At 32.4% G+C, this 23700-nt stretch overlaps 1 protein-coding gene across 1 annotated transcript; it reads right to left on the bottom strand.

Annotated features, from left to right (window-relative positions):
* Positions 1-19751: 19751 nt before the first annotated feature.
* On the bottom strand, positions 19752-22277 carry LOC116106408 (wall-associated receptor kinase-like 10). Its single transcript, XM_031392781.1, has 2 exons — positions 21437-22277; positions 19752-21053 (listed from the first exon to the last, which is right to left on the bottom strand). The coding sequence occupies exons 1-2, from the start codon at positions 22275-22277 to the stop codon at positions 19861-19863; spliced, it is 2034 nt and encodes a 677-aa protein (XP_031248641.1). The 3' UTR covers positions 19752-19860.
* Between the last annotated feature and the right edge of the window lie 1423 nt (positions 22278-23700).

The following is a 23700-nucleotide window of genomic DNA, read 5'->3' as shown; positions in this document are numbered from 1 at the left end:
GATTTTGGGCTAGGTAAGGGAAAATGTGGAATTGGGTTTGGACTTTGGATTTTTGGGCTGGGCTAGTAAGGGAAAATGTGGAAAATGTGAAATTGGGTTTATATATGTATATAAAATATGTAATTGTGTATGTACAAAATTATTATTATACATATATTAATCATAAATTAAATATATTTAATATATTATGAAATTACCAAAATTATAAGTTATCATATATTTATTATCATTACATAAATTATCATAAATATTTTAAATGTTTACATATATATTTTGTATCAACACCNATGTAATAGGAAACATAACAACAACTTGATAATTTTTCAGAAATTAAGAATAAATTGTAATTTTGTTCCCTATAACTCTCTTATAATTTTCTTTAGTTAAATTATTTATAGCATAATTTTGCTTCTTTTACTATGGTGGCGTTGTAATATTCATATTTAATGAGAATTATTGACAATGCATATCAGACATTCAAGTGCGAACAGTGAGATATTATTATAATAGAAAAAGCCAAGCTTACTCAGGCACATCCACTATATCTTACTCAGGCACATCCACTGTATCTTACTCAGGCATTCACATCAAAATTATTCCGCTGTTTGGATGGACCACAGTAAAGAAATATCATAGCATAGTGCCAATTTTTGTTCCATTTCCATTGGCTTCTTCCTTCACTTACATTAATCATTCTTGACAGGAAGGACCACCCGGTAGCTATGATGAAAACGAATTCTATCTCTAAATTCAGAGATAATTGAGGTTGCAATTCAATTCAATTCATTAAATTATAGATATAATTTGGGTGAACCACATCAACCTAGTCTTTGTTAATCAACCTAGTCTTTGTTAATACAATTCAACTTATCCATACACATATTTCAGACTTGACAAATGATTAGGGAAAAGTAAATACAAAGGTATAAGAGAGAGAGAGTTAATTCTGAGTGTAAAATGGCCGAATCCCCTTAATGAAGGGGTCTTCCCCTTTTTATAGTGAGATGAGTGCAAATAAACATCATTAAATCCGTGGGTTGGTGTGAATCTCAGGACTAAATCCGGCTTTACTTCACATTGCCCACCTTCCAAGCTGATTTCACTCAATTTGGAGTAGGGAATGGACACGTGGGAGCTCCACGGTGTCTTACAGGCTTGACGTGCGCTTACCATTCTGACGGGAGCAGGTCACCCCCATCACGTGATTTCCCACGCCAGCCCTTGAATTTCCAGGCATAACAACTAGTGACTCTCGTGAACAAAGCAGAGGACACAAACTAAAGTAAAACCAATTTATAAAGGTGAAGACAACAAAAAAAACAGAAAGAATAATGAAACAAAGTCATTATAAAGATGAAAGCTTATAAATCAATAAGCAGGTTCCACCACAATCTTCGAGCAATAAAGTTTCAAAATTTATAAAATCGTAACTTATTTTAGCAAAGGTAAACACAATCACTGAGGAATTTTATCAAACACTTAATGTCCTTCAATTATTTATATAAAAAACACCAAAGTGTAAGCACAGAAACATCAAATCCAAACCCATCATCAAAAACCCGTTATATGAAAAACATGAGATGGTATTTGAGGATTAAATTCTGAATAAATTACATGAGAAAAAGAGTAAAAAATTACCGATTTCAGATTTCTACAACAAAATTCAAATCCTCCCTTGGGTGTTTGTAATGAATTTGGGTTTGGCAAGGCATGAAGATTTAGGGTTTAAATGATTTTGAGGAATGAGAGATTTTGAAGTTTAGGGTTTTGAAATTNGGATGTCATATTATATGTTATTGCATCTTTATGAAAGTAAAATATTTTCCCCTCATTTATTGATGTAGGCATTATAAACTAATTAGGTTATCTATTGTGCCACATGGCACGTATGGAGCAGTTCCCTTGCCCACAACTTTTGCCATTTTTGTTTACAAGTGGAAGAATATGTCAATATTTTATCAACTTCAACATTAGCCATTGCAACCAAGGATGTAACCAGAAACTTATTCTAATATTAATTAAACTTAATAATATAATTTTAGATAAACTTATATCGGGTAAAAGTTATACAAAAATATGAGTATTTATCTATAATGCTCTTTATAATTAATATATTTATGATTGTGTTTGATGATATGAAAAAAAATTTATAATACTTTAATGACTGTAAAACAAATCAAGAAAATCTACTAATGAATTAGTTATTAAGCCAACACAAATAACAACACCTCCAAATTAAACTAAAATAAAATTCCTATTAATAAAATATTTAGAGATTTATGTAGCTTTTATAGTAAAATATTATAACACTTGTTATAATTTTATTTTTATGTTTCGACCCTTTAAAATAATGCATCAAAATAAGAATTTTTTATATTTATCTTTTTTTTCCTAACTTCAATATTTTGATGTGTAACTAACACTGGGTGGCCTGATAGTAAAAAACCAAAGGAAAATCTATTATGGTTTTCCAAGTTCGAGTCTCTTTGATGGCAAAAGAGCAAAAAGAGAATATGATATGGTTTTCCAAAAAAGGAGGATATGATATGGTTTTCCAAGTTCGAGTCCCCTTGATGGTAAAAGAGAAAAAAAAAAGGATCTAATATGACCTCCTGAGTTCAAGTCTCCACAACTTCTAATAGGGGTGATCATTGGAGCTCTTACAAAAAAAAAAAAAAAGCTAAGCCAATTTTCTAGGCCTACCCTTGAGTCAAGGCCTCCATAAATATATATTTAGGAATTTTTCAAATTTAATTTTTTTTTTCTTGACTTCAAAAAAAAAATATATTTTGGTTCTTTGAAATAAGGCTTAATATTAATTNTTGTTTTAATAAACTCCCCCTATTTATCTTCACTTTTGTCTCCCTCCTTGAATGGTTAATATCTAAATTCAGTTCATTACTCATATTTCAAAGTTATGCTTACAACAAGCTTAGTTAGATTATTGGTAGTAATTAGTAAATTGAGTTTAAACAAGGCCATTAATTATATTTAATTAATGTTGGATATATAGTTTGTGGCAGAGGATTTGAAAGAAGAGGATCAGTTAAAAACAATGTTTTAAAACCCAACCCGGGGTGAAACCCGGCAAAGTTTTCGGGTCCCGGGTTGACCGGTTTAACCGGTTGACAAAAAATTTTAAAACTCAACAAATACACCCCTAAAAATTACTTTCAAGTCCCTACATGTTTGAACTTCTCAAACACACCCCAACTGAAAATCGACCGGCGACTGATCGGCAGTGGCGACACCCCAGATGCAACCCCAATCTTCCCCTAAGCCCATTTCCATTAAAATCTACCCAAGATCTGGCCGAAATAGGTTTGATTTTGGCCAGATCTCATCCACGTCGGCACCTACAAACCTCCCCATCACCCAGGAATTACTCCCCTGTTTTTCCCGACCAAAACCCACCTCACCCCACCCCGGTTAGCCTAGCCAATCGCCGGAAAAATCTCATTGTTGCCGCTGCCAAGTTTCTTCGATTTCCGGCCTATTTACTCACAGGAAATCAACGATGCCACCACCATTGTATTTGCCAGACCTTAATCTTCAAAAGCCCTAACCTTCCGGCCGTCGATTGTTCGCCGATCATCCTCCCAAATCTTAGGGTTTGGGGGTGAATCGGAAAAGTAAAACCCAGCCCATTGAAGCTGCCGGGTCCCGGTTAAACCGGTTCAATCGGCCGGTCCGGGCTGGGTTTTAAAACAATGGTTAAAAGCATCAAAAGAAACTTTATTCACAACCAACAATCATAGTTTCTCCCTCTCCATATGAAAAGTCAAATTTAAGTTATTCTACTTATATTTGTATGTATAAAAATAGGAAAATACTAAACTTACCTATTCTGCATAATGAATCTCCATCCCGACTAACATGGAATGCAACATGGGAAGTCTTCATGCCGATCATGTGCACTTTATGTCATTCAGGATGAGGATTCGGTACACAGAGTCGGTAAGTGTAGTTCAAAATTAATGGCCACTCCCAAGCTATAAAAGACGGGTTTTTTTATTGCTATTATTGTTATGGGCCCAATCCCACGCTATCCAGATGGGCTTGTTTTGCTATTACTGTTAGAGATTCTACTTCTCATTGTCATATACATATTGGACACATTTCACAAACTTCCCCTTGTGTTCCTCTGATTAAGGGCAAATACCATTTGCACCACCTGAAACTTAGGAAATTCTTTCACTACTATTAAGTTCGATAATTGACACGTTGGCCCCCTTTCATTAATTAGTTACTCTACTTAAATTTGTAAATGGGTGAATTGCTGGTGTTTTTAATAACAAATTGTGTAACAAAAGAGTAATACATAGGAAACTTAATTGTAATGAGATACAATTTCATTAATTTTTTCTGTTTGTATTTTCATTAAATTTAATTTCTTGATTTAATATTGTTTTTTAGATGTTTTTATATGGTCATAACATGGGGATTCTTAATTCCGATGCAGTGACATCAAAATAAATGGCATATNATTGCTGGCAAATAGAGTGTATGTTCAATTTATAAGGTTTTTGGTCTCCATAACTAAGTAGATTTGTTTCAATTGAAGAAGGCTTGTGTAAAACCTAACAATAATGCTACGGACATCGGGATTTTTGTACCGAAATATTGTACCGGCCTACGTGTAAGACAACTCTAATTTTTCTAACAATTTTTTTCTAGTGAACGGTTGTCCATCAAATTTGGACGGCCGTTCACTCACATGGACGGGCGTCCATATTATATGGACGAGCGTCCATATACAAGGGACGAGTGTCCCCATTTAAAGGACGTCCGTCCATAAATAAAATACAATAAAAAGTTTTTATAAACTTTGGGGACGGTCGTCCATAAATTTTGGACGGTCGTCCCTTATGTTTGAACGGGCGTCCATTAGGATGCCCGTCCATACTTAAAAAAAAAAAAAAAAAAACATTTGGACCGGCTTCCATACTTTAAAAAAAAAAAAAACATTTGGACACTTTAAAAAAAAAAAAAAAATTCGTCTTCTTCATCTTCATTCCCCAGCTCCTGGGTTCTCATGCTAGTTCTTCGTCTGAGCATTTTGTTGTACAAGAAATTATAAGAACTAAAGGTGCTCATCTTTCGGGTACTAGCCAAAATCCTGATGATGCCAAGTGTAGGAAGCTAGGCTTGCAAGTTGTATCTGGTTTAAGCTCAGAGCTCACTAGTGTGAAGAAATCTGCTGCCATGGATTCTAACGTGCTCAGCAGTGATGTGTCCAAGTTTTCTAGAGCAAAATTGGATATATCCCTCTCATGGATATTCTTTTTAATTGTTTTTTGTGAATGTGTAGATTTCTCAGTGTGATGTTTGCTTTAGTTGAGTTATTGGCATTGGTTTTATGGTTTAGTTTGTAGCGTGTAAAGAGGGATCATGGTTATCTGGAAAAGTAAATTAATAGTGACTGGAGAGACGATCAGTTTTGGCTTGGCTTGAAGAAGAAGAAGAGCGAAGAAGGTAAACATTTCCGAAAGGAAGAAGAAGAAGCAGTATCCATGTTTAGAAATTTTTTTTTTTTTTTTATTAAGTATGGACGGGCGTCCATTACGAATGGACGCCCGTCCATATTTAAAAAAAAAAAATTTATTGTATTTTATTTATGGGGGACGCCCATCCCTTGTATATGGACGAGCGTCCATGTGAGTGAACGGCCGTCCAAATTTAATGGACGATCGTTCACTATAAAAAAATTATTAAAAAATTTAGAAATGTCTTACACGTAGGCCGGTATAATATTTCGATGTAAATATTTCGGTGTCCGTAGTGTTATTGAAAACCTAAAAGCAAATTTGTTGGTGTTATCTACTTAGTTAAGGATGGTGTGGTGTGACCAACTCATGAGCATAAGGATGTCGGGGAATCCCCATCCCCACCCTGCGGGGATGGGATGATCTTTGTCCTAGCCCCGTATGCGGATTTTGAATTCCCAGTATGACTTTGATGATTTTTTTTTAAATGGTTACAAAACTATATTATGTTTTATTATTCTATCAAATTAAAAATAGTTACAAGATTGATAACACTCTTTTGTCATAATCAAATAGGTAAGCTAACACATATATTTTATTAATTACCTGTTAATTTGGAAGTTTAATAATGAGAAATTATTAATATATTAGAGATACATCATGCATCAAGCTTTCGAATTTTTAATTTTGTAAAGCATTGAATAAATAAAATATTAATGTAATTAATTTTTTTATTAAAGAAACCTAATGTATAACAAAGTAACAATAAATGAATTAAACTATCATCTATAAGAGTATAGTTAATATTATTCATACTATTTCCTTAAGTTTCTTTATTCCACAGGTAAAATATATAATAATAAATTTAAGATACAACTCAACAATTTTGATACATACTTAAATCTTAATTCTTAATATAAAATCTAATAAATGAGAAAAATATAAATTTTTTAATAGCCTACCTCTGTCCTCACACCCGCCCTGGAGTCGGGGAATTACTAGGCCCATCCTTGACCCCACGCCTACATTTTGGGACTGGTTGGTCAAAACGCCATCCCTAGTTGGGATTGTGATGTGACCATCTCATGACATAAGGTGGGACTTTTCACTTTACATTGCTGGCGAGAAGAGTTGTCATAACTCTATTGCTAGTGAATAGAGCATGGGTTCACTATTTATAAAGCTTGGTGAGCATACCCCATACTCAGCAAGGAAAGTTATCCCACGTTGCTAGCGAACGAAACGGGTTCTTTTCATGAAGCTTGGATTCCCATACCTTATTATATGGGTTCATAAAGCTGGGTTTTCACAAACTTATTAGATAGGAGTTTTGTCACATCACCATCGTTGGCCAATGAGTTTGTTTCAATCTATTTTAAAGCTTGAGTCTTAGAAAACTGATGCGCGTTTTAGGTCAAGGATGCTAGTGTCCCTTAACTAATTAGCTGGATTGTTGAGTGAAGGACACTTGTGTAGAAGCTAAAGTAACTCGTCTCATAACTGGACTATTCCCCCTCATTTCACTTCTTTGAACATAGATAGTATTGATGCATCTTTTATACAAAAGGAAATGTTGATCCTAATGAAAATTAAAAAATTAAAATACTTAAGATATGTAGAGAATTTTCAAAGTTCTTGCAATATAATATATAATTTTTGGGTCTCATTAAATAAGTAGATGTTGTTTTGGGTCAATAATAGATGCATTAAGTCCTAAAACAATCCATTCATATTAGGTTAAAAATGGATAATATCTACTTAATTGAGCTTAGGCTATTACAATTAGTATCAAAGATGACTCGCCATTCAATGATATAATGCATTACGATTTAATGAGAACTCAAGCTTCATAAGGTGTAGAGTTTGTTACCTCTTACTAGGCCTACAATCGAACCAAACACAAATGAACAAACCCGTTCGATGAGCATGAAGGGGTGTTCGATTTTGTGTTCGAACTCGAACGAACACATGTTGATTGTTCGTGTTCGTTCGATTAACAAAATGCCAGTTCGTGATCGTTCGACTAACTCGTAAATACCTGTTCGAATGACTCGTTTGATAACTTGTAAATACCTGTTCAAATAACTTGTTAGAATAAAAAATATACACCAACTTTCTAATTCATGCTCTAAAAAACAAATATAAAACAATTTATAATTCATACCCATTTAATTCAACATTTGAAAATAAACCAACTCTCTATCTATATTTATATTTTAAATAAATCAATAAAAACTCAGTAAATTAAAGTAACTAACCGTTATAAATAATAAAACTTCAAAATAAATTTAACAGAATAATAAATCGTTCAAAACAAATTTGGTTTCATATCAAACATGACACAAATAAAAGGAATTTACATTTTATATAGACATATATATATATATATATATAATGTGTAATTGTGTATATACAAAATTATTATCATACATATATTAATCATAGGTTAAATATGTTATAAAATTACTAAAATTATAGGTTATCATATATTTATTATCATTACATAAATTATCATAAATCTTTTAAATGTTTACATATATATTTTGTATCAACATCCATAAATTCATAGTGGAATGAGAGTCTATTGTAATATATGATTAATACACATGTGTGATTAATTTGTTATATATATATACACAAAATTATTATCATACATATATTAATCATAGGTTAAATATGTTATTGAATTATCAAAATTATATATATATATAAAATCATTACTGTCTACATATATATTTTGTATCAACACCTATAAATTCATAGTGGTACGAGGGTTTATTGTAATATATGATCAATACAAATGTATGATTAATTTAGATTTAATTAAGTTATTATGTTATTAAATTTGTTATGTTATATATCACTTGATTATACAATATGTTATGTTCATAAATTTGTCATATTATATTTAATTAAGCTATTATATTATTAAATTTGTCATGCTATATATTACTTAATTATACAATATGTTATATTCATCAATTTATCATACTATATTTAACTAAGCTATTATATTATTAAATTTGTTATGCTATGCATCACTTGATCATACAATATATTATGTTCATTAATTTATCACACTATATTTATTATTTATTAATTGAAATGCTATCTTATAATATTTAATTATTGATTACATTTGGAAAAATATGAAGCTATTCTGTTATTGGATTTACTATATTATATATCACTTGATTATACAATCTATTATGTTATTAAATCTGTCATAGCATGATAATAATTTATTATTTTTTAATTGAAATGTTATATGCTTATATATTTAATTATTGATGACATTTGGAAAAAAAAATCCAAAAATATTATATATATAAGAAAAAAAAAAGTATCATAATATTTTATTATTGATTGCCATTAAAAATAATTCATCCAAACTAAACTAAACCAAACATAATATAAAAATGAAAAAAAAATATAAATTATAATAATGTATACCATGTTTTTCGAACATAAACGAATGAACAATCGAACAGATTGTTTGCAAACAAATGGATTAATCGAACGTATAATGTTTGCGAACATAATCGAATGAACAGTCTATGTTCGAACTCGATCGAACATATTATCGCACGAATATCGAACTGTTCTCGAACATCTGTTCGCAAACAGTATCAAACAATTATCGAACGAACATTGAATTATTCACGAACTGTTCGGTTTGTTTGCAACCCTACCTCTTACATCAATTATGAATGAGCTCTTGGATTTGTTTAGAAGCTTGATGTAATTATGAATGAGCTCTTGGATTTGTTTAGAAGCTTGAGGAGGTCATCTCAATAAGGTATAGAGTTTGATACATTTTGCATCAATCGCGAATGAGCTCTTGGATCTATTTATAAACCTGAGGAGGCCATTTCAACTAAGCAGATGTGTTTTTAGTAAAGGACAATAAGACCTAAAACTTATATTATATATATAATTAATATCTACGTGGTTGGAAGGTCATAACTATGACTTATTTTTTCGGAAGGCTAACCAATTTGAAGTATACATAATAAAACGAAAAATGTATTTATGTTGTCGATATGAGAAAATTACATTATTAAAAAAATTACATATTCAATATAGCGAGTTTTATTATTTAAAATATGTAATTTACTTGAAGAAGACGAGAAACAAAAAATAATATTCACATTATAAATTGAACTTATTATAATCTTGTTAAAAAAAGCAACAAAGTTGTTATAACACTAATTCTACATTTTTGTATGATAGTTGGATTAATAAAAATGAACGATTATATATCTCAGAGAAGAAGGAACATATGCAAAAGAAGACTTTATTTGAATTTACATTGGAACTGAAGATGCAAAAAATCTACCATCATGAAAATAGGGTCTGATCCCATGAGGTTGTGGCCACTGACAATCCACTAGACCTGTACACATGAAAGGGTAAGCGTGAAGCTTCCGAAAAACACCGTGGTGATGTTTGCCATAGGCACTCCGACGCTCAAGTTAGCAAGACTGAAAGAGATTATTTGATAAGAATTAAGAAGATGAAAAATTACCAGGAGTCTTGTCAGAAGCTAGGACTACGGCAGAGGTGTCGAGTTCTTGGGAGCAAGAACTTTAGGAACAAATAGATAGTTTTGAGTAGTGTAGATTGACTATGGGAGATTGCCTCTTAATGAAAGGGCAAGCCTTTGTTTTTATAGTGAACTCAGGGGTTGAAATCCTAGTAGGACACTAAGTCCTATTTTGGGAGATAATCCCTATCATGAAAGAGATATGATTTCTTGACCTTATCAGATTAAGTTTAATAGTTTAAATAAGATTTGGAATCTTAGTAGGACACTAAGTCCTATTTTGGGAGATAATCCCTATCATGAAAGAGATATGATTTCTTGACCTTATCAATCAAGTTTAATAGTTTAAATAAGATTTGAAATCTTAGTAGGACACTAAGTCCTATTTTGGGAGATAATCCCTATCATGAAAGAGATATGATTTCTTGACCTTATCAGATCAAGTTTAATAGTTTGAGTAAGATTTGAAATCTTAGTAGAAGAGGAAATAGAATGTGATTCTGATTTTCTATTTATAGATTGTTGTAGGCTAATAGGTTGAAACCTAGTTTAGCTTAACTTATAGGATATCCCAACTTATAGAGTGGGTAGGTCGCAAGGTGATTTTAAGTGTAGGCCCAATCGGGATTGGGTTGAGGCCTTGGGCCGTGACATATTTTTTTCGTTATAGGGCCTCATCAAGCCCAAGACGATTTTTGGCCCTAATAGGAACCATATAATCATAGAAGGAATATCGAGGGATGAATCTTTCAATTTTATCAAGCTTTCCTTTTAAGTATAAGGCCTTCCAATCCTGAATGAGTACATTTGGATTATGCTTTTGTTTAATTGAAGAATTGTATGTTTTAATTCATTGATTTTTAATACAGAGTTACATGCATTATATAGAGAGGTCCATGGCCGTTAATGGCCAAATCTCGCTCAGATTTGGCTGATAATGGCCAAGGATCTAGCTGTTAACAGTTATATCCATCGATCTGGCCTGATATGGCCATTTTCGGCCATAAATATGGCCAGAAACAGCCATATCGGAGCCTCGTGGTCACGGTGAGCTACTCATGATGACTTTCAAAGACTTCCGATGCTAGTTTGCAGTGGCGGTAGGGGATGAGGGTGATTTTGTCATAAATTAAAGTTTTATATAAGCGGGGGTGTTTTAGCTAAATTTGAAATATTGGGGGTTAAAAAAATTATTCAAAAATTAATAATAAAAATAATATAATATTAATATTTAAAAAGAGAACAATTTAGTAATTTAAATAACATACCCATCAATTTATTCACCCTAACCAAACATATTAATATAACATACTCACCAATTAACCAAACACATTTTTCTAAAGATTCTCAATAATCTTTAGGGGGCGTTTGGTTCAGGAATGTTAGATTACTGGAAAGATAGATTACCTTGGAAGATTACTGGGAATATTTAGAAAAATGTGTTTGGTTAGTTGGTAGGTATGTTATATTAATATGTTTAGTTATGGAGAATAAATTGGTGGGTGTGTTATTTAAATTACCAAATTGTCCCATTTTCAAATATTAATATAATATAATATTTATTATTAATTTTTGAATAATTTTATTTAACCCCCAATATTTTAGATTTAGTTAAAACTTTCCCGCTTATATAAAACTTTAATTTATTACAAAATCACCCCCACCACCTGCCGCCACCACAGACCACCGCTGGAAGTCTTTGAAAGTTCCCATCAGCAGCTGACCGTGACCAAGAGGCTTCAATATGGCCGTTTCTGACCATATTGATGACCGAAAACGGCCATATCAGGCCATATCTATTCTGGTCATTTCCGGCCAGATCGATGGATCTGGCAGCTAACGGCCATAATAGATTTGGCCGCTAACGGCCAGGTCCATGGCCATTAACGGCCAGATCTGGCCTAATATGGTCGTTTTCGGCCATCAATATGGCCAGAAACGGCCATACGAAGCCTTTCGGAGTCTCCCATCGAGTCTCGTTCTTTTTTAGGGACTCCGGTGATTTTTCATCGGTGGCCCATGGTGGTTGGCCCGCTATCGGCGGTGCTGACTGGGTGGCAGTGGTGGTGGTGGCTGGGTGGCAGTGATAGTCTGTAAATTATTTTAAATATAAGGGCATTATTGTCCAAAATTTTAATTAATCAAGGGTAAAATTGAAATAGGATATTAACGTAAATTTGTTTTAAAGTAGGGGTATTATTGTTCAAAATTTTTATTTATAAGGGATAAAATTGTAACAAAAAAAAAATAACTTTGGTAATCTCAGAATACCTAAGAAAATAGAGGTAATCAGATTACCTCCAATATTACCAATAGTAACCACTATTAGTATTTGAAGATTACCGGTATATTATATTACTTGACAACCAAATATAGTAATTAAGTACTATAAGATGATATTATCTCGATAATCCCATATATCCCACAACCAAATGTCTCCTTAAGATAATATAAGATTTTAGTAATCGAATATTCCTAATAACCTAACATTCCCTTAACCAAACTCTATCCTAGAGTAATTGTATATGTTATGTGTATAGAGTTTAATTTTGGATTTATTGGTTTGTATGTTTATATATATATTTTTTCTTTTATGAATCTACATAAATATAACTCAAGTGGGAACATTGGCGTCATAATTAAATTAAAAGGTCAAAGGAGGTGTCACTTCACTTCCTCAAATCCAATAAAGTCATAAAAAATGTACATCAACATCAGAACTTTTTCCACTTTAAACAATGTCACTCATGCCTAACTTTTTAAGTATATTTTTATGACTTGTACCATCCGGTACCCCTGTGGTTTTCGAAAGTCATTAAGTCCTTATATTATCCCAATTATCCCACTACTTCCTATGCCGTCAGTTTTTTTTACCGTTAAAACTAATTTTTGATCTGTCTTGACTTATGGAATGACCAAATTACTCCTAAAACTAAGTTACTTAGAAATCAAGAAAAATATCTAAAGTTTTCAAAATAAAAAAAAATTAAAATTAACATAAAAAAAATTGAATAAATTTATCTAAAACATAAGAAAATTTAAAACAAGTAAAAAGAAAATATAAATTAAAGAAATTCTTTTAAATTGGCAGATTTTTTTTTTATTTTTTCTAAAATCTTTTCTATTTTTTTCTTTTTAATTTTTTTTAAGAATTTAATAGAATTTTAAGATTTTTTTAGTACTTTTAAGATTTCTAGAAAGTGCATTACTCTTTCATTCTTCCTGCTTTTAGACTTTGAATTTTTGATAATGCTAAATTAATTTTAACATAAAAAACTAACAACAAGGGAGATAGTTGGATAATTCGAAATTTCGAATACCACAGGGACTGACTTGTCAATTATGCAAACTATAGAGATTCTAATGGTACTAATCCTAAATTTTTATTATCGTATAAGCTAGTTCATAAATTAATGGGTAATTAACTTAAAGATTTCATAATTTCTCTGGGGATAATAATTGTAAACCTCATGAGATGAGATATCTTAATAAAATCTCTCGGCTATTTTTAGTAGTTCTGAACCCTTTTATACTTATAGAATAATACAATACTTAAAAAGAGTTTATATAAAGTAATATGCTAAGATATGATTGAATAAATTAATATAAAAATAAAGTGAATAAATATACATTTAAATGATAGTAAATAACGTGGCAATGCAATAGTACTCCGCAATACTTGTATACAAGATTTTATATAAACTCTTTGTATGTGTAATATTATTTCTATCCATAATACGAGTATTTTTAAAAGCTATGATCCTTTTCCTAATTACACATCGAAAACAAGACTCTCAATTAACCTAGTTTACCAAACATAAATGCTATAAATTCCTTAATACCAAATCACCTAGTGAAAGATATTTTTATTAAACTATATTTGTAATATTAATTCGAGTAAAGGACTTTTTCTCACCCAAAGTCTACTTTAATGACATTTTCTCAACCTAAAAAGTTTTAAAATATAAAATTATGACTCAAACTTTATATTTCGTTACTACTTAAAATATATTTCTCTTGGGGTTTGTGATTCGATGACAAATGAAGAATAAACTATTAGGATTATTGAAAAGAGAAGATTAATAAGCTTTTTGGTGATGATAAATTGAATTTTTATGATCGGAATTAATTAAAATTTAATTTAAGAGAGATAACTGTACGTTTCATAAATTATTCAATTATCGATGACTGATAAAATTAAAATAATAAGATTTGAGAAATTTGAATGAACGAGGATCAATAAAAAGAATAATAATAATAATAATAATAATGTTGGGTCGTAAGAATACCATAATTGACTACTGAGTGCGTTTCTGCCAACTTTGCTGCCGATACTAATTTATTAATTTATTTTAAAAAATAAAAAAGAAAAAGCTCAAGTGTAAGTTTGTCACGGCATACAAAAAGCTGACTTATTAAAATTCCGTACAAAATATCCCGCAATCTACGGTCAACAGTTGACACGTGGGCATCAAAATGGTCCCATTACCGCGTGCTCGCACGTGGACATTGTACTGGATGTTGGGACCAGATAATTCTCACTAACCAAAACAAATTTAAATAAAATATTAATGGTAAACACCATAAACAATGGGCTTTGATGTGACTGATGTGTGCGTCTGCCTAGTATCTCGTGTTTAAAATATTAGTTGAAAATTACACGTGGAGATTTTTGAACCGTTTGAGGTGCTACATTGTGTCCGTACGACGCGAGAGCTAAGCTTTGATGTGCGTGTCTGATTATTTACCTTATATGCTTGGCCGTCCTTTGCTATTTATGGGGGGCACACCTGTGAGCCTCGCTCTATGGAGTTTCTGGCCCCACTTTTTTTTTTTTCATTTCATAAATTTATTATTATTTTAAATTTGTATCAATGAGGATAAGCCTTTACTTAAAATTTTTTTTTTTGAGTAAACATGATCCTACCAAAGGTTTTGTAAATCTAAAAGTTTTCAGCTCTGGTTTCATAAATTCTAAATTTTTATCCTTAAATTAACATAAAATCATTTAATATAAAGGTCAAAGGATATTCTTTTTGTCTAAAAAAGGGTAAACCATATTTTCTTTCACTCCCCTGAATTAGTAAAATTTTAAAACACTCTACATCTTAAATTTTTTCACAACCCAACCCTTCCTCTTCGCCTCTAACTCCACCACCACCACCCCCACTGCCAACACCATTGGTATATGATACACAACATCAGTTTGAGCAAATGACTGCATTAATGGGTGGAAGTGTGTCGATCAGGAGGGAGCACACATCATGTGTTGACTAGGGACTAAGGAAGTGCGACGAAGGTGGGTGCACAGCAGGGTGTTGGTGTTGGGTTGGCTTGTTGTTGGTTGGGGCAATAGGTCGAGCAATTGTTGGGCGCAATTTGGGGGTAGGGATTTTGGTGGACGTTGGAAGGGAAAATGTTCGAAAAAATCTAAAAACAACCAACAAATACACAAACACTCCAAAAAACCGATCTCTTGTCAAAATCAACCTCAATCAAACCTAATTTCATCAATTAAGTGAAACCCTAAGAGAGTGGTGGATGGCAAACTACAAGCAATCGAGGTTGGGGGTGTTGGGGCTTTTGGAGAGGATGTTGGTGGTGCAGTTGGCCATCATGGGGGTGATTTTCGATGTCAGGATCGACTTAAATTTGGCAAGATGTGATAATCGCGTGAAACCTTAAGGGGTTGGTGACAACAATCAGTGTGCTAATGAGGTGGAGGAGGTTAGGGGTTTTGGTGGGGGGACACTGGTGAGTCTATTGGTGGGGTCGGAGGTGATTTTTGGCGATGCAACGGCCAGAGAATAGGAAGGGTTGAAGAAGAGACAAAACAAAAAAAAAAAAAAGGTTGAAGAAGAGCCCCCCCAAAAAAAAGTTGAACAAGAGGATGTTATTAAAATAAATTTGAAAGTAAAATGGTTATTTTTAATTCTACTAATTTGGGGGATAAAAATTAATTTATTAATTTATGTGTTAAGGGCAATTTGGTAATAGCAATCTTTATACTGTATCCGACGCAAAACTTACTAATGGAGTTGATTTAAGGGTGAAAATCTAGAATTTATGAAACCAGGGGTGAGAACTTATAGATTCGCGAAACGTTGGATAGAAATATGTTGTTCACTCTTTTTTTTTATGACCAAGGTTTTCGAGCTAGCTCACGCATACCTCAACTAATCATTTGAGACCTTAGAACCACTGGTCATGTAAGAGCTCTAGTGAATATTTCTATTAGCAATTGAAGGGAGATTCAAACTCATGACCTCTTGGAGTAATATACCAAGTGCCCATATTGAACCACACTTCCTTCAAATTAAGTACTAGACGGATTTAGGTCATCAAATAAATTGGAATGGTTGAATTTAAATTGATGAGTTGGGCAGATGTCCCACACCCACCCTCACCTCACGCCCTTTTAACATCTCTAGTCATGATAGAAATGAAAGTATGAGAATAGAAATAGAGGAGTAATTTAATTAGATAAAAGCAGGGCCCTTCTTGGCTGGCTGGCATTTAGGGCCTACAAAAAATGACTCGGCCCATTTTACCTATGCAAGGCCTACAGTCAATCCATAGTTCATCGAGGCTAGATTATATTAAGCCCCATTTTTTAATATACTCCATTACCAGTTTTGGAGCTATATAAATATCTAAGCAAACCCTTTTTATTTCCATATTAGCTTTAATATTTATCTCCTTTTGCTCATGAGACTATTATTATAGCATGAAATGATGTTGAAGATAGTAAATAAAGTTTTCTTCATTAAAATATAGCAATTTATTTGGACGTTCTACCAATATGGAAGATGTCACAAAAGTTAACAGATAAAATAAATTTTATATATATATAGAAAAACTAAAATACAGAAGATTCTAAGACGAACATTTCTTCGTAAAGCAATTCCAGTGCTCACAACCAACGAAACTTAAAAGTTACACACAAAGGGATAAAATAAAATTTAAATAAAGAAAAGGAAAAATAAACCATAGAATTTCATCTTCATTATTTAAGAAAGGTAACATATAACTCATGAAAAAGAGTAATTATATTTTAAATATAATTATCATGAATAAGGAAAATAAGAGATTTTTGGAATAATAATACAATGGTTTATCTTATAAATATAATTTTCATAACGTCCTCTTAAGTAATTTTCTTTTAAGGATAAAGTTGTAGTTAAAAAATAATAAGATTGGTCTAATAAGATAATTTTTGAGGTAACAATAGCATTATTTATTTATTTATTTTTTTAAATAAAGATAAGTCGACAAACTTTTCTTATCTCACAAATGTGATATGACAATTCACAATTGATCAGACGGGATCCATTACTAGGTAGATGAGATATATTACGAGCTAATCAATTGTGAGCTGTCACATCGCATTTATGAGAAAAGAGTTAATAAGAAAAGTATATGAACATAGTATTACTTTTTTTTTTTTTTTTTTTTCTAATTAATCTTGGCCTGTGGAAAGAGTTTGGGTGGGCTTAAATAACACCACTATTGAATTCAGGTACATGATTGTATTATCAGACTTTGGCCCACTATACACCCATCCTAATTAAAAGTTATTTTTAAAATTATGATGGTATTAATGTGTTAAGTGACAATTAGTTATTTATGTAATTAATTAGACATTTTATATTATTTGAAACCTTATTTATTTATATATTTTGTGATCATTATTTGTTGGAATAATTTTTAATGTTAATGTATTTTTTGTGATGTATACATAAATATAAATATTTTAAATTTTTTTAATGATTAGGTTGGTAATTGAATCTGTAAGCCCAACAATCACTATATTCCAAGTAAAGATTTTTATTATCCAGCCCTTGAGAGATCAGCTATATGTATCCAAGGTTTTGAGGAAAGTATTAAATATCCCCTGCCCATTAAAATGGCATCTAAAAAAGGGGAGAATGACAATTTCCCACCCAAGGTTTGGCCTAAGTTATTTCCCACCCTAAGAGTTTAAAAAAGGCACTTTCTCACTCACCGTTAAGATCTGTTAATAAAATCCACATAAAACACTGGTGCTCTTGCGACTTCTACGTTAGATGCAGTAGGTTGTGCCTGTTCCGTATTTTCAAGTGCGATTACCTTTACTGAGGATACCATCGGATGGGCAACTGACTCTTCTACTAGCTCGGTTAGATTCATTTTCCCTTGCATCCCCAACTGTGCTATAAGTCTTGTGCGAGGTTGGCCATGTTGACGTATAATGATATCTACAAAATGCAATGGCAATAATGCAAACTAAATGTGTGTATCATGCAAATGTTCACAAAATCTCAAACCTAAACTCTGATACCAAATTAATAGGATCTATCCTGACCGTTTGTATCCTTAAGATCCTGGCACTCCTAAGAAATCAGGAGGCCAAGACGGATTCTGTGAAATATCTGAGTGCCAAACGAAAAATAAAGAAAATCTCTTAAAAACATTTAGAACCTCCGACCCTCCATATGTATTCAAACGCCTTACCATGGCATTACTGTACCACTGAGTTAAAGGGCCATTTGATTCAATAATTGAATGAGTCAGTAGGGGGATAATAATTAGAATACCTGTCTGCACCCCTTTACTTGGAAGGCCCCCGCTAGTTTGTTTCATTGTTGGACATGAGAACTATTGAAGAACTATTGGCCTTGGTCCAACCAGTGCCGTAGCAGACATAAGAACTTGCTTTGCTTCAGAATTTAATTTACTTGACCCATTAATATTTATGTTAATTATGTTAGATAAAATTTGAATAATGTTTGCTCTACTAATAGTATGCAACAAAGAGAACATGTAAAGCTCAAAGTGAGTTGACTCAGTGTTTAAACTCACAAAGCAGTTTAGTTAACTCTGTTAGTTCTGTTATCTTTTTTACTATGAGTTAGAAATTGTTACAGTATTTAGTTCTTCAGTTAAGCTAAAGCTACTTCTCAGCTTCTGAACTCTAAATCTCCTCTTAAGCAAATATTCATTATTGTATTTTAACCATTCTGCATTGTTTTCTTTCATTTTTTTTCTTTTATTATCTTATTTGGTCTTATTCGAGGGGTAAGGTTCATTACTTGATATATCCCCTGTTTAGGTATCATATTTCTTTTTTCTATTATAAAATTTCACTCGTTCCACCAAGGTTTGCCTTAAAAAAGAAAATCATTCTGTTTTTCTAGTTCCTAATTTCGTGGTATATCTCATGCAAAGCAAACAACCCTAGACTGCTGGGTAGCGAAATCAGCAGATTAGTTTTCAGTAATTGTAACAAAGTTCTCAATCTTCAATTTATTTCCCCTCAAATCTAAGTTTTCTGTTTCTTTATTTTTCATGGTTTCAGAGCCGATAGACCAACATTATGGCTGAATTTTCTAGTTAAGCAAACACACCCGAGAAAATACCTGGAAAACAATTTGAAAATGTTTATGGAATTTTAAGGTTATTGATAGTAACGAAATCGATTGATGTATCCTGTGTATTTTCAGACAGTTCCATATAGATGCTAATTCTTTCGGAGGATACATTAAACTACTGATAAAAGTAGCAAACTTCTCCCAAATGATGAAGAAGAAAAGCTATTATGGATTTCGCTCCGTCTCCTTTTTCTGAGGTTCCAACCCAAGGCGCTAATCATTTTCTTGCAAATATATGATCAATGGTTTATTTGCTATTGAATAAATTTGCTTGACAATTATACTTATCCATACAATCTGATGAGCATTTCATTACATAACAATAATCAAACAACATATATAAAATAGCTCATAAAGGATACAACGAGTACCAATAGGATGCATATAGTAGAAATATCAGAAATTTACTAATTCAACATTAATTGGAAATAAGAGGGTCAACATCTAAAGTGACACCGTCAAAAAAGGATCCAGTACTGAAAGATGAACCAGTTACATATTGATCTGTTGTCTCACACTCGGCAAAATCATCCTCTTCGTAGTTTTGCTGCACCACTGAGGCTCCACTCGCTCTAGTATTACCCGCTAATTCAATTGCCACTTCTCTCATTGTAGGTCTCTTCTTTCCATTTAAATTCAAACATCTTCTTGTAAGATTAGCAACATTCATAATCTCTTCGTTTTCACCCTCTTTTGAAACTCGAACATCAAGAATATCAAATAGTCGATTTTCTTTCATTGCACGAAGAAAATAAGAAGCCAAACTTCTATCTTCAGCAAATTCGGTTGAAAGAATCGGCCTTTGTCCAGTTAAAAGTTCAGCGAGAACAACGCCAAAACTGTAAACATCACTTTTATCAGTAAACTGGCTTGATTGAAAATACTCTGGATCTACATATCCAAAGGTTCCATGTACTTGAGTGGTCAAATGAGTTTGGTCAATTGTAACGGATCTGGAAGTCCCAAAGTCTGAAACTTTTGCTCGATATTTATCATCCAAGAGTATGTTTGTTGACTTAATGTCTCGATGGTATATAGGTATGGAAGCTGCTGAATGTAGATATGATAGAGCATCTGTAACATCTAAGGCAATGCGTAGACGTAGCTCACATGTGATTGGAAACTCCTCATTCTCATCGTGTATATAATGAAAGAGAGTTCCATTAGAAATGTATTCGTACACCAAAATCGGAACTTCTGTCTCTAAGCAACACCCCAATAATTGAACCACATTTCTGTGATTAATTTGAGATATTATGACCACCTCGTTAATGAATTCCTCAACTTGACTTTCATCTACAACTTTGGACTTTTTAATTGCTACAATTTTGCCATCAGCTAACATACCTTTATACACGGTGCCTTGGCCTCCTTGGCCAAGGATTCGATTCGCATTGTAGTTGTCGGTAGCTTTTTCTAATTCCTTTGAAGTAAACAGTCGTGTTTTCTCGATGTTACCTTCAGTGGAAGACAACTGTTGTTGCAGTAATAAACCACCATTTCTTTTAAAGAATTTATGCTTCAACTTGATTGCTTTTCTCTTTCTTATGACCTTGTACAACCACCATACTCCAATGACGAGCAACAAGGTTCCAAGCCCAGTAGAACAACCTGCAGCACAACTCAAGGATAAATATTGCATCATGTTTTATTTTTTACTGCATATCCATCATCATGGAGTATATTTATTTCTACATTTTTTATTTTGGATAATAATATATTTGAAACAGCATGGGATACTTGTGAGAAGCGTACCTATGATAGCAAAAAATCTGGCCCGAGATTTCTTTATAAATATATCTTCAATTTTTTTTGGTGAAGAGCACTCCCTTCCATCTTTTTTATAACCATGAGGACATCCGGAGCAATCGTAGCCGCCGGTAGAATTACAGATCAATTCGCCTGAGAAAATTAAAAAAAATTAATTTAATTCACGGCTACAAATTAAATCTTCCCTTTTTCGATTTACAGTAATTTTTTTAACATTAACGTACCTGAACATCCTTTGTGGCTGTCAGATCTGCTTTGATGGCAATTACAAATATAGCCTGCGTCTAATTTTATTATACAGTCACCATCCAAATCACAAGTTGTGTCTGAATTATATAGTTCCACACATGACCCTTTATATCTTCCCCATTCCAGCGCTGCAGGAGAATGTTCTTTACCTTTCAAAACCGATGAATTCGTTATTTGGTAGTTTGACTGAAGCCATTCTTTGTCAACCATGAATGCAGAATTGCACTCCATTTCTGGGGGAATACTTGCGGAATATACCTCTGATATAGTTGCAATACTATCAAACGTATAATTCCTAGGAACGGTGCATATGAAATCGCAGCAACCACGAGCTTTAGTAGGATCACAATGACAGAAGGACTGACATGTAGCAAGAGTTGATTTACTCTGCTCATAATAGCTGTCACAACCAACGGCAACGAACGTATTGAGGGTATTTGAGAGGGCAAAGTGGGTTCCTGACAAGCTAAAGTCTTCAAAAACAAATTTCTTGTTATTATGCAAAGAAATTACAGGGAAGTTGACCCGAAAACTAGAGCTTCTATATTCCATATCTTCTACTAGTACAAGGTTGATGCTAGTTAAGAAAACTTTTGGAGGGCTAGAAGAGTTGTCGCAACTTACTTCAAATTCTTTATTGAAGCAGCATTGTTCTCCGAATCCAAAGGGGTAGTTTATGCTGACATTACCACAAAGGTATGGACAGAAAAAAGCGTCTGATGCTTTGATTGGCCAGAGTAACAAAATGATTTGCAACAACACCAGATGATGAAGAGCCATTCTCACTACTTGATCTTTTTCTTTGGGAAGACCCATACTGAATTATATATACTCATCCAACGAATGCACGCAGTTACCTAGAAAGTGTATTGCTCTTTCATTCTTCCTGCTTTTGGACTTTGAATTTTTGATAATGCTAAATCTATGTTCCGGTACTGGCCTACTTGAATTTTTGAAAGGGATGGAACAGTAAATAATCAGTCCATGATAACTGGATTAAAAGTTCAAACTCTCCAATCATTTACCTCGAGTGAATTTTTTTTATTAATTTCAGTAGTTTAGTTAATGGTCAAAAGTCATATAGTTACCAAGAAAGACCATGTTGCTAAACTAGTGTCAAATGGTTATGAATTTATTGTTTGTAATTTCCACATCTTTGATAGGCATAAAAGCCTAAAAGTTGAACTAGGATGGAACATATTTATCCGTGTGGAAGAATTAGTGCAGAGTCATTAAATTCTTTTTAACTCATCGTGATTTGTATCAAATGAAAATAGATAAATAGCCATTACCTAGAAAGTGCACTGCTCTTTCATTCTTCCTCCTTTTAGACTTTGAATTTTTGATAATGTTAAAAGATACTGAATTTTTGACAATGCTAATAAATCATGTGCCGGTACTAGCCTACTTAAAAAAGCACTTTTATTTTTTTGAATATTTAAAATAGTAATTAAAATTGTCTTTTCTTTATTCTCATTAACTTTAATTGATTTTTCAAAGATAGAAATTAGTGGACAAAGACAACAAACTGATCAATCTTTGATTAGTACACAAAATAATTCTCACTACTTGATCTTTTCCTTTGGGAAAATCAATCAATACATAATATACTAAATTATAGATACTCATCTAGTTGAATGCATGCAGTTACCTAGAAAGTGCATTGTTCTTTCATTCTTCCTCCTTTTAGACTTTGAATTTTTGATAGTTTTCAGAACAACTTCCCTCAATAATAACAATAGTTGCATGTCCCTTATCTTGGAAGGCTTCAACTATTTGTTTCTTTGCTAGGAAATGATTTGAAGATTCTAAACCAATATAATGTGGAACCCTCACATACAAGCATTGTTTTAAAAACCGGACCGTAGGGTAAACCGCTTTGATGGTAGGGTCACGGTTCAACCGGTTGGACCGCTGATTGGACCGGTGACATCATCACACATCATGATGACATTAGCACATTTTAAAAAAAATAATTTTTTTTTTTAGATTTCTATTTTTCAATAAGGCAATAACAACTTAATTACTGTCCAACATGATTCAAAGTTCAAATTCAACAACAATCCTAACATAATTTAAGTATTTAACAACAATTCAAAGTCCAAATCCAAACATGATGTTGTATTTACATATCAAAACCTTATAACAAAATCAACATTGTGCTTACACACAATAAACTCCAAAACAAATTACAAAAAAAACCTATTACAAATAAAATCAAAAATAAAATATTAGACTG

This window comes from Pistacia vera, unplaced genomic scaffold, assembly GCF_008641045.1.
Source record: "Pistacia vera cultivar Batoury unplaced genomic scaffold, PisVer_v2 Contig117, whole genome shotgun sequence".
Taxonomy (NCBI): Eukaryota; Viridiplantae; Streptophyta; class Magnoliopsida; order Sapindales; family Anacardiaceae; genus Pistacia; species Pistacia vera.
The sequence above is the reverse complement of the archived record's forward strand: the minus strand, read 5'-3'. Positions and strand labels throughout refer to the sequence as shown.

Excerpts from the sequence above, each read along its gene's own strand:
- LOC116106408 (XM_031392781.1), bottom strand. The coding sequence starts at position 22,277 with ATGGGTCTTCCCAAAGAAAAAGATCAAGTAGTGAGAATGGCTCTTCAT. Across the intron at positions 21,054-21,436 it reads CAGCCACAAAGGATGTTCAG|GTTGTTCTACTGGGCTTGGA; the intron begins GTACGTTAATGT and ends GTTGTGCTGCAG.